Source organism: Electrona antarctica (genome assembly GCF_951216825.1).
Source record: "Electrona antarctica genome assembly, chromosome: 8".
Lineage (NCBI taxonomy): Eukaryota > Metazoa > Chordata > Actinopteri > Myctophiformes > Myctophidae > Electrona > Electrona antarctica.
In genome coordinates this window covers 49,395,277-49,408,740 of record NC_136789.1, presented here as the reverse complement: position 1 = coordinate 49,408,740, position 13,464 = coordinate 49,395,277, and the positions used below count along the sequence as shown (strand labels likewise).

The 13,464-nt window shown below is 43.0% G+C and overlaps 1 protein-coding gene across 1 annotated transcript in view; it reads right to left on the bottom strand.

Moving 5' to 3' along the window:
- Positions 1 to 11,278, bottom strand: part of LOC306928817 (uncharacterized protein) — a gene marked incomplete at its 5' end in the record, with an annotated part of 28,495 nt that extends 17,217 nt beyond the window's left edge. The window contains one exon of the mRNA XM_079509088.1: positions 11,141 to 11,278. Coding sequence (XP_079365214.1) covers positions 11,141 to 11,278 — 138 coding nt within the window. The remainder of the gene's footprint in view (positions 1 to 11,140) is intronic.
- Positions 11,279 to 13,464: the final 2,186 nt, after the last annotated feature.

Genomic DNA, 13,464 nt, shown 5'->3' with positions numbered 1-13,464 from the left:
ACACGTACATCAGGCATCACACACGGACCGAACATTTGTTGTGTAGGTGTGAACTAGGCCTGAGTCGATTTATTGAGCCATACAAGTGTCTATGCTCGTTAGTGTTCGCTCTAATCATTGTATGATTGCATCAAAGACAGCAATCACATTGATACCTGTCAGAGAGGGGAGGGGTGTGTGTCCGTGTGTGTGTCAATAATGTCCCTGGCTGCATATACTGTATATGTCTGATGAAGAGCCGGGGGTCCTTGAGGGGTTTGGTTCCCGGTGGTCCCCAGCTAAATGATGGAGAGTTGGTAACCAAATGGACCCTTATTAGAACTTTAACACCTTAACGCCGACTGGTTCAAATTTGGCACAGACCAGTTAATGGCCAAATATAGGCGAGGTAGAAAAGGAAGGCTGTCAATGCCTATTTGGTCAGTTTTGGCACATGCCAAGGTAGGACTGGAAGCACCATCAAGTGGTTTGGAGAATAAATTACATTAATTTGAAAAAGCAGGAAGTGGATATGACAGCACATGGCTCTAGGCTGTCAGTGTGTGACTTACTGCCCAATTCTGAGATTAGTTGTGCTAAAATAAAATCACACCCATGTGAAGTGAGTAGTGCAACTCCGTGTGGGGGTCCACACCTGTCGGTCTGGGGGAAGTTCCAGACCGACAGGAACGCACCCAGGGTGCTGGCCCGGTTCCGGCGAGCCGCCCCGCGTCCGAAATGGTTGAGAAATGACAGAGTTACCGTGTGGGGGTCCCTCTACTGTACTGTACTGTACTGTCACTGTACTGTACTGTACTGTACTGGCACACCCAAAATCATCATATATACAGTTATTATGTGCGTGTGTGTGTGTTTGTGTGTGTGTTAGGTTGCGCACAGGTGGTGAAAAACAACCATGCTGTTTTCGTGCTCAGACCCACCCACCCAACCACCCACCCACATAGCTCCGTAAGGGAGTGGTTGCGCCACTCAAAAATACAATAAATAGAAAAACACTGTGAGAGGCGGACTTCCAGCCTGAACCCCGGAATGTGTATTATTAATAACTCTGCTCTTCTAGCCTGCATGGCTCGCTCTCCATGCAGATCAAAGCAAATTGCTCTCACTGCTCTACTCCCAGCTGCACTGACTGAGCACTCCTCGCTGTGAATGAATGAAATGCCAAAATACTATGCCATGATTTCACCATTGAAATGCAGATAAAGTAGGCTACAGTTTTAGTCGTGACCGAGCAGCAGATTGTATTGTCTGTCAGCCCAAGCTGGAACTTGTGTCTGTCGCAAATTCAAGTTTTGACCTGCCCTTGTCAACACTACAAAGCCGACAGCTGTGCGAGGTGAGCTCTTATGCAAATTGAATTGAACCAAATTATTATTGTTTACAACCTAGCAAAGCATATGATGGTTTGGAGAATGGGCAAGAAATTGCATACAGTCAGAAGTCAAAAGGCATAATTTAAATCAGTGGTTCTCAAACCATTTAATTTCAAGGACCCCCATAACTCTGATTGTGCAAATAAAACCAAATGGACCCATAATAGTCCAATTTGATTCCATTTGTGCGGTCTCAGAGTTTAGATTTATAGAAGGGTCCATTTGGTTCCATTTGTAGTACACTCTCAATCTTAGCTCGAGTTACAGACCTGTAAAGGTCCATTTGGTTCCATGTGTACACTCAGAGTTACAGACCTGTAAAGGTCCATTTGGTTCCATGTGTACACTCAGAGTTACAGACCTGTAAAGGTCCATTTGGTTCCATGTGTACACTCAGAGTTACAGACCTGTAAAGGTCCATTTGGTTCCATGTGTACACTCAGAGTTACAGACCTGTAAAGGTCCATTTGGTTCCATGTGTACACTCAGAGTTACAGACCTGTAAAGGTCCATTTGGTTCCATGTGTACACTCAGAGTTACAGACTGCAGGGGTCCTTTCGGAACCCCCTCACCCTAAGGGTCCCTGGATCACTCCTTTGAGAGCCACTGCTTTAAATAAATAGGCTACATATAGGCTACATATCTAATATAGAGCATATTTGATTACACTTAGCCTGGAGGGTAGATTTTTTTCATCTGACTTTTCAATTCAAACAGAACCGCAACCCGCATTTTGTTTTCACACACGCAAAACACATGCACGTGGACGAACGGCACATGCACGCATGCATGTGTCGTGCATGTGCGCATGCATTTGTCCTCTTTTTTTGGGAATTCAGAATATGGTCACCCTAGGTAGAACGTACTCATTATGCAGAAGTCCCATTTCAAGTTCTCAAATGTATATATCTTTTTTTTTTGAAAATAGCAGATGTACAAGCTCACATTATGGATTGCATTGCACAACATTGTGAGCTTGTAGAGTGGCTATTTTAAAATGGTCTAAATGTATAGGGTTAATGTGGTTATAATGTATTTTTTTTAAATAATCTAAATCTACAAAGTAACTAGTAACTCAAATTTTCAAATACATGTAGTGTAGTAAGTATCTAGGCCTCCAAGAATTGCCTCTGAGTTGTAGTGGAAAAAAGTAATCAATCAATCAATCAAACCCAACTCTCTGACCCAACAATAAGGTTTTACTCTCAGAAAAATAACCCAGAAATCTTAACCAACTTTAACAACCCATGAATTGGGTCAAAATAAATCCCTATAACCTATATAAGAAATGGTTATGGCTCTGAAAAATAATCCAGAAATCTGACCCAATGCAAGTAACACAGGAATGGGTTAGAGAAATAACCCAAGACGTTTTACTATGTGTGCAACTGCATGCGTGCGTGCGTGCGTGCATGTGTGTGGGTGCGTGCATGCGTGCGCGTGTACAGTCAAGCTATACGGTACATAGATAAGTGTGCTTCATTAAGCACAGCGTTGCGTGCCACGCTGCCACACTTTGCGGGCGTAGCTTCCATTAGCATAGTGTGCCGGCCGCCATGCCTCTCTCTGCACGGCGGCTGCAATGAGGAGTGAATTAAATGTGTTGGCACTTTACTTACGCTGCTTCCATTAGCTTTGTGGGTTCGAGGGTGTGTGTGTGTGTGTGTGCGTGTGCGTGTGCGTGTGCGTGTGCACGTGCGTGCGTGCGTGTAGAGTTTGGCTGATGATGATGATAATGGTGAGGCTACTCATGCATACATATATACACCTTATTGTCCCACTGCTCTCTGAAGCTTAAAAGCCCAAACCACACCAATGGGTCGCCATGCAACTCCTTGCAAACACACTGTTGTGAGTAGACCCATGTATGTACTGTAGACACATGTAGACCCATGTATGTACTGTAGACACATGTAGACCCATGTATGCACTGCAGACGCATGTAGACCCATGTATGCACTGTAGACACATGTAGACCCATGTATGCACTGTAGACGCATGTAGACCCATGTATGCACTGTAGACACATGTAGACCCATGTATGCACTGTAGACGCATGTAGACCCATGTATGCACTGTAGACACATGTAGACCCATGTATGCACTGCAGACGCATGTAGACCCATGTATGCACTGTAGACGCATGTAGACCCATGTATGCACTGCAGAAAGCATGTAGACCCATGTATGTACTGTAGAAAGCATGTAGACCCATGTATGTACTGTAGAAAGCATGTAGACCCATGTATGTACTGTAGACACATGTAGACCCATGTATGTACTGTAGACACATGTAGACCCATGTATGTACTGTAGACACATGTAGACCCATGTATGTACTGTAGACGCATGTAGACCCATGTATGTACTGTAGACACATGTAGACCCATGTATGTACTGTAGACACATGTAGACCCATGTATGTACTGTAGACGTATGTAGACCCATGTATGTACTGTAGACGCATGTAGACCCATGTATGCACTGCAGAAAGCATGTAGACCCATGTATGTACTGTAGACGCATGTAGACCCATGTATGCACTGCAGAAAGCATGTAGACCCATGTATGCACTGTAGACGCATGTAGACCCATGTATGCACTGCAGAAAGCATGTAGACCCATGTATGTACTGTACACATGTAGACCCATGGATGTACTGTAGACACATGTAGACCCATGTATGTACTGTAGACGCATGTAGACCCATGTATGCACTGTAGACTCATGTAGACCCATGTATGCACTGTAGACACATGTAGACCCATGTATGTACTGTACACATGTAGACCCATGTATGCACTGTAGAAAGCATGTAGACCCATGTATGTACTGTACACATGTAGACCCATGTATGCACTGTAGAAAGCATGTAGACCCATGTATGTACTGTACACATGTAGACCCATGTATGTACTGTACACATGTAGACCCATGTATGTACTGTACACATGTAGACCCATGTATGTACTGTAGACACATGTAGACCCATGTATGCACTGTAGACATGTAGACCCATGTATGCACTGTAGAAAGCATGTAGACCCATGTATGCACTGTAGACGCATGTAGACCCATGTATGCACTGCAGAAAGCATGTAGACCCATGTATGCACTGTAGACGCATGTAGACCCATGTATGCACTGCAGAAAGCATGTAGACCCATGTATGCACTGTAGACGCATGTAGACCCATGTATGCACTGCAGAAAGCATGTAGACCCATGTATGTACTGTACACATGTAGACCCATGGATGTACTGTAGACACATGTAGACCCATGTATGTACTGTAGACGCATGTAGACCCATGTATGCACTGTAGACTCATGTAGACCCATGTATGCACTGTAGACACATGTAGACCCATGTATGTACTGTACACATGTAGACCCATGTATGCACTGTAGAAAGCATGTAGACCCATGTATGTACTGTACACATGTAGACCCATGTATGCACTGTAGAAAGCATGTAGACCCATGTATGTACTGTACACATGTAGACCCATGTATGTACTGTACACATGTAGACCCATGTATGTACTGTACACATGTAGACCCATGTATGTACTGTACACATGTAGACCCATGTATGCACTGTAGACGCATGTAGACCCATGTATGCACTGCAGAAAGCATGTAGACCCATGTATGCACTGTAGACGCATGTAGACCCATGTATGTACTGTAGACACATGTAGACCCATGTATGCACTGCAGAAAGCATGTAGACCCATGTATGCACTGTAGACACATGTAGACCCATGTATGTACTGTAGAAAGCATGTAGACCCATGTATGTACTGTAGAAAGCATGTAGACCCATGTATGCACTGCAGAAAGCATGTAGACCCATGTATGTACTGTATAAAGCATGTAGACCCATGTATGCACTGTAGACGCATGTAGACCCATGTATGCACTGTAGAAAGCATGTAGACCCATGTATGCACTGCAGAAAGCATGTAGACCCATGTATGTACTGTAGACACATGTAGACCCATGTATGCACTGCAGAAAGCATGTAGACCCATGTATGCACTGTAGACACATGTAGACCCATGTATGCACTGTACACATGTAGACCCATGTATGCACTGTACACATGTAGACCCATGTATGTACTGTACACATGTAGACCCATGTATGTACTGTACACATGTAGACCCATGTATGTACTGTAGACGCATGTAGACCCATGTATGTACTGTAGACCCATGTATGCACTGCAGAAAGCAAGTAGACCCATGTATGTACTGTAGACACATGTAGACCCATGTATGTACTGTAGACACATGTAGACCCATGTATGCATTGTAGACACATGTAGACCCATGTGTGCACTGCAGAAAGCAAGTAGACCCATGTATGTACTGTAGAAAGCATGTCGACGCATGGATGTACTGTAGAAAGCATGTAGACCCATGTATGTACTATAGAAAGCATGTAGACCCATGTATGTACTGTAGAAGGCATGTAGACCCATGTATGCACTGCAGAAAGCATGTAGACCCATGTATGTACTGTATAAAGCATGTAGAACCATGTATGTACTGTACACATGTAGACCCATGTATGTACTATAGAAAGCATGTAGACCCATGTATGTACTGTAGAAAGCATGTAGAACCATGTATGTACTGTACACATGTAGACCCATGTATGTACTGTACACATGTAGACCCATGTATGTACTGTAGACGCATGTAGACCCATGTATGTACTGTAGACACATGTAGACCCATGTATGTACTGTACACATGTAGACCCATGTATGTACTGTACACATGTAGACCCATGTATGTACTGTAGACGCATGTAGACCCATGTATGTACTGTAGACACATGTAGACCCATGTATGTACTGTACACATGTAGACCCATGTATGTACTGTACACATGTAGACCCATGTATGTACTATAGAAAGCATGTAGACCCATGTATGTACTGTAGAAAGCATGTAGAACCATGTATGTACTGTACACATGTAGACCCATGTATGTACTGTACACATGTAGACCCATGTATGTACTGTAGACGCATGTAGACCCATGTATGTACTGTAGACACATGTAGACCCATGTATGTACTGTACACATGTAGACCCATGTATGTACTGTACACATGTAGACCCATGTATGTACTGTACACATGTAGACCCATGTATGTACTGTACACATGTAGACCCATGTATGCACTGTAGACACATGTAGACCCATGGATGTACTGTAGACACATGTAGACCCATGTATGTACTGTAGACACATGTAGACCCATGGATGTACTGTAGACACATGTAGACCCATGTATGTACTGTAGACGCATGTAGACCCATGGATGTACTGTAGAAAGCATGTAGACCCATGGATGTACTGCAGAAAGCATGTAGACCCATGTATGTACTATAGAAAGCATGTAGACCCATGTATGTACTGTAGAAAGCATGTAGAACCATGTATGTACTATAGAAAGCATGTGCATGTAGACCCATGTATGTACTGTAGAAAGCATGTGGACCCATGGATGTACTATAGAAAGCATGTAGACCCATGGATGTACTGTAGACACATGTAGACCCATGTATGTACTATAGAAAGCATGTAGACCCATGTATGTACTGCAGAAAGCATGTAGACCCATGTATGTACTGCAGAAAGCATGTAGACCCATGTATGTACTATAGAAAGCATGTAGACCCATGGATGTACTATAGAAAGCATGTTCATGTAGACCCATGTATGTACTATAGAAAGCATGTAGACCCATGTATGTACTATAGAAAGCATGTGCATGTAGACCCATGTATGTACTGTAGAAAGCATGTGGACCCATGTATGTACTATAGAAAGCATGTGCATGTAGACCCATGTATGTACTATAGAAAGCATGTAGACCCATGTATGTACTGTAGAAAGCATGTGGACCCATGGATGTACTTCAGAAAGCATGTAGACCCATGTATGTACTGCAGAAACCATGTAGACCCATGTATGTACTGCAGAAACCATGTAGACCCATGTATGTACTATAGAAACCATGTGCATGTAGACCCATGTATGTACGATAGAAAGCATGTGCATGTAGACCCATGTAGAAAGCATGTGCATGTAGACCCATGTATGTACTATAGAAAGCATGTAGACCCATGTATGTACTGTAGAAGGCATGTAGACCCATGTATGTACTATAGAAAGCATGTGCATGTAGACCCATTTATGCACTGTAGAAAGCATGTAGACCCATGTATGTACTGTAGAAAGCATGTAGACCCATGGATGTACTGTAGAAAGCATGTAGACCCATGTATGCACTGCAGAAAGCATGTGCATGTAGACCCATGTATGCACTGTGGAACACATGTAGACGCATTTAGACACATGTATGTACTGCAGAAAGCATTTAGACGCATGGATGTACTGTAGAAAGCATGTAGACCCATGGATGTACTGTAGAAAGCATGTAGACCCATGTATGCACTGTGGAACGCATGTAGACACATGTCGTTGCAAGTGTAACCCGGGCTCAGGCCTAACTACCGTATATTGGTAAACACTGGCCGGTACAGATATGTATTACTTCTATTAAATCAGCACTCGTTTGGGCCAGTACATCAGAGATTATAGGTTCTGTTTAAAGAGGGATGAGTACTGGAATATTACAGAGTGAGCAACACAAGTAAATAAGACTCAAAGACCAACGGATATAGTAAATATAGTTGAAATATACAAGTAAAACGTGCAAACGCGGGAAGCGAATGCAGCTCGTAAATTGCAATAACAACAATTAGAATAAATTACGTACTTTTTAAGTTTTTTTTTAAGTTACGTTTTTTTACGTAAAATAAATAAAATAAATAAAAGATTAATTTGAGTTTAGGTATGATGGTGAACAAGCTGCTGTTTCCAGCATGTACAGTAATGCAACCAAAACACCACCTAATAGACAGTCTTGAACTTGGTTCTATCTATTTTATATTGGTGCTCCTATTTATCCTAAGATTAGGTTATTGAACTGTTGGTTTTAATTTTTATCTTGAGAAAATCTAGGTTTGTCCTTGTTTTTACAGCAATGCTTTTAAACCTGAAGCTATTTATGAAATTCTTTAATTTAGTATTAATTGAATGAATTGTAATCCCAACACATGAAATGAAAAGGTTTGAACCTTTTAGTAAATGAACCCTTTAAGTCTCAAAAGTACACAGATGTGCAACATATTGTTACCCTTCCTTTCAACCTTTCCCTCCAAAAAATATGATTTTACATTTGTATCAAAATGTCTTTACAACAAAACAAAAATAGTATTCACTTGTATCAAAATACCCTTTGACCTATAGGTCAAAATACCTTTAGCAAAAAGTACCTCTTAAATTAAATGATAGCTTAATGCTCACATATCAGTTCAGTCAACAACATGAGATCAATTTCAAAACAATAAACAGTGTGACTTATTTTCTTTCCTTTAGTTGTCTCAGTCCAGTGGAAAGAATGAAATGTCCATGAAACTATCCCTTCAGTTGTCTTTCAATAATCAGTCCTACCAGTTCTCCAGATCAAAGCAACAGTTCTTTCAGATCGACTCAGATGGGTAGCTCGCCACAACTGCTGAACTCTTTCACCAGCATTGTAGATCAGACTTGCAACAGTTGAAATCCACTCCAAATGAGGATTACTCTCTATGTATTCACATTCACTATCAGAATAACTGCTTACTCATATTATTCATACAAGTCAATAAATCACAGAAGTATCTCATGATCAGAAATAAAAATAACAATCATGACATTGTAATGTTTGAGAACCATTGAGAATGGAATCAAATCACTCACCAGAACAAATCAAGTTTTAGTGCATACTTTGTGAAAGGCATGGATCACACACTCCAGTTTCCATCTACTTTGTAGAAACAGGTGACATAGGAACAGAACAGATAGGGTTTTGAATTCTAGATTCACTCAACCACCAATGTGTTTTCAATGTTTACAGCCACTGCTGGTAGCCAACACGTGAGTCAAAAGTAGGTCAATTGACAATTATCACTTACGTGAGTTTCTTCCAGATCAAAGCACCAAAAACGTTGTGTGTTTATGTCAGTCAACTGCACAACGGGGGTTTCTCACTTTAATGAATGAGTGGCTTTGATAACTGAATCATTAATCAGCTTTCCAGCGTTATTCAATGTGTAAACAATCTCTAGCAAAATGCTACATGTGTCTCCTCTGGTGTCTTTAGATCAAAGAGGAAGATTCTGGAACATGACGTTCTGTCACAACCATTCCTGCAGTGAGCAGGGTACTGATTGGACAGTGAAAATGTTGCACTGATCCCAGGTCTGTTCCATTGTCAACTGAAGCTTTACACTTCAACATAAACTTCCTTCAGTGTACTTCAAAATAAAACACCTTCACCTTTAGTGAATTTAATATGAGACCTCTCTACTGAAGACATTGGTATTACAAGGAACTATTTCCTGTATTACTTTTAGGCAAAGTTGAATGTATTGCTGACCCTAATTTAATATTAATGCTAAATATGCATTTTGAAATATTTATTGCTACTTCCTTGTAGCTTCTTAAAATCCTATTTTAAGGCAGGGTAACCTGGGTTACATCCTCCCCCCCCTAAAGGTGTTTACGTCCCGTTACACCTACAAGACTGACCAAGCATTGCTCTGGTAAGGGCATCATCATAACTAAAACCCTGTAGTGCATCTGCAAAGGCTACATTCAGGCTCTGAACAAAAGACTGAGCTATGGACAGCAAGGGATTCCCTAACTGACTGTATTGAAACCTTTCAGGGTGTGCCCTGTGCCTCTGGGAACGTCTAATAGGGGTTTCACTTTCCTGGGGGGGTGGGGGGTTTGTGTCTTCAAGAAGAAGATGAGAGCAAGCACTCAGTTGAATTGGGTGCACGGTTCTGGAAGGTATACACTGAAGGAATAAATATCAGCACTCACGTTATCCGTTAGGATTCTTGTTTTATTTCAGTTTTCCCTAGCAGGCATAACAACAGACAGACGGACGTTTCGGCCGGGTTGGCCTTCTTCAACTATAATCGGGTTTGTGTCTTCATCCAGATGTCCAGCTTCTGCACGTTCCACTGATATTTCTTGACTAGGCTCGCTGGCAATCGACCTCTCATCACTTCCGCTGCTGTCACTAAAATGACAGGTCTGAGAGAACAGGGAGACTTTCATCCATGATGTTGGGTCCAGGTAAGATTTCATTCCCTGTGGGGATTCCAACAGCTCCTCTTTCTGTTTCAGGGAAATCTGATTCTTGTTCAACAGGTACTTCATTCTGAGTCAGAGCGTCAAGTCTGAGCTTGATTGAGGCAGGATGCACCTCAACTATACATGTATGGCGGTTTTTCTCCCTGATTTGCTGTCTTTCCGTTGGAGGTACGAGCTCAGGATTCTTGTCTCAATTAGGTCAGTGTTTGAAGCATGTTCAGGTAAGTAGTAATCTTGATCTTCAGAATCTGAATGATCTTCTGGTAAGTCAGTCTCATCAGTCACTTCAATACTAGACTGCTTTCTTGTTTTAGGTCTGTTCACAGTTGCCTCTCGAGGTTCTTCTGACTCAGCAATAGGTATAAATCCACAGGGCAGCAACAGATCACAATGAAGAGTCCGGAGTGGACCTTCTTGACCTTCTGGTCGGACTGTGTATACTGGAAGGTTGCCAGCTCGCTTGACCACTATGTATATGTCAGGCTCCCATTTATCAGCCAAGTTATGTTTTCCTCTTAGCCGGACACTCCTCACGAGTACTCTGTCGCCTGGCTCAAGGGTGGATTCAATGACTCGTTTGTCGAAACGGAGCTTGTTGGGTTGAGCTATCTTGGAGGAATTCTCAATGGCAACACGGTAGCTTTCTTCCAGGCGGTCTTTCACTATGTACATAGTGGGAGTGTGACTTGGGTGGACTGCTGACAGGTAGGCCAAATGCCAGGTCAACTGGCAAGCGAGCTTGTCTGCCGAACATCAATTCATATGGGGTGAATCCAGTCACATCGTTCCGCGTGCAGTTATATGCGTGCACTAGAGGTTTAACGAACTCCCACCAATGAGACTTATCTTTGTTCTCTAGAGTACCCAACATCTGGAGGAGGGTTTCGATTAAATCTTTCTACCGGATTCCCTCTGGGGTGATACGGAGTAGTCCTCACTTTCTGAATACCAGCAATCTGGCATAACTCTTTGATTGTGTGGGATTCAAAATCCCGTCCCTGATCACTCAAATGTCTTTCCGGGAAACCGTAGTGCACAAAGAAATTCTCCCACAGACACTTTGCCACTGTCTGTGCCTTTTGATTTCGGGTTGGTATGGAAACTGCGTATTTGGTGAAGTGGTCTGTCAGCACCAGAATGTCTTTAGTGTTACTCCGGTCAGGCTCCAATGAGAGAAAGTCCATACAGACCAACTCCAAAGGTCTACTGGTTGTGATGTTCAGCAGAGGGGCTGCTCTCTCATGGGGGGTCTTTCGGCGCACACAGCGCACACAGGTCTTAATCTTGTGATCTACATCTCCAGCCATCCTTGGCCAATAGAATCGCGACCTCACAAGGTCAAGGGTCCGCTCGATACCTAGGTGGCCTATGTCATCATTTAGGCTTGTCAGAACGGTGGCTCTAAGTTCAACCGGCAATGCCAACTGGTGTGTGACCTGTCCATTTTCTTGTCGGGCCCTGTATAAGACTCCATCCATTAGCTCCAATCGCATCCACTCCCGAAGCCACAGGGCTAGGTCAGGGAGCTCTTGTCGTACTGTAGGAGAAGGCTGCTCTCCCAACTCCAAGTGTTCAATAACTGCTCGGAGATCTGAATCGTCTCTTTGTTTGTCTCTTAACTCCTCTACAGTCAAGTGAGCAACCACCGGGAGTCCATTAGCGTCTTCCTGCTGAAACTCATTGGGTAAAGCATCTGCATGGATAGCCAGAGATTCCACGAGTGACTGATGGGTCTGAGTTGGGTCATCTATATCCTGGGGATGGATGGGTCTAGCTCTGTGTTTGAACGGGGTACTATCACTCATTCTGATGTGGTGCTTCACCTTGTTAGTGTGGCCAAAATCTAGATCATGAAGGGCGAACACTTCAGGCATCGAATTTAACTGTTTAGTGATCCGATTTCTCCACTCGGGTGACAAAGGTGAATCTCCAAAGTCAAAATCCATCTCTCTGCCTTGGGGGGCATTCGAGTCTGCAGAATGCTCTTTTCCCACCACCTTCTGAATAGCATGGATCTCAGTTAGCACCGTCTTAGGATGAATCGTGAGGTCGTTTTACTCTCATTCTTAATCATAACTGGAATACGGTAGGGCCGCTTAACAGGCAAGGTGCACAGGGAACGTGCCACTAATAGCCCACCAGGAAGAGAAGATCTCGATGCGGCCTCTACAGTGACCCACTTCTCACAATGAGCATTACTCATATGGAGCAGCCCATCAAGGATGACTGGCACTATCTCAGGGCCATCACTCTGTACTTTCACCCAACCTAGGGCACCAGCACCAGCTTGTCGCTGTCGCACTTCTAAGACTTTCAACACGACTCGGTAGCCATGACGGGATGACTGAGGGCGACATTCATTTCCATCCACATAGCTGGAGTAGAGGAAATCTAGTGTATTCGTACCAATGAGGATTTGAGGCACCTCACTCAGATCAGGGGTTACCAACACTAGAGTGGGCACTTGGATCTCTTTTCCCACAAACTCTTCGGGGAAGGTCAAGCTCAATTCTACATACCAGAGGTAGGGCACTGCCTGAAACCTTTATTTCAGGGGAATCCAATTGAGACCAGGGTCTCTTTTTCAATGGCGCCCTGTATACAAACAAGAACATTTACATTTTGACATACATGACATGGACACACAGTACAACAAATATGATACACAAGCACATACACACAGAAACAAAACCTTGTAACAAAATGTTACAGAAAGCAGGTGCATATGCCTTCCTCTAGTGTGAGGTCAGTTAAGAGTCTCTTAAAAGTAGTAAACGAAACAAAAACATTCAACTTTAATTTGTTTTGACAACCATTCCATAAATGTGGAGCATACACCCTGAAGGCAGTATCTCCCA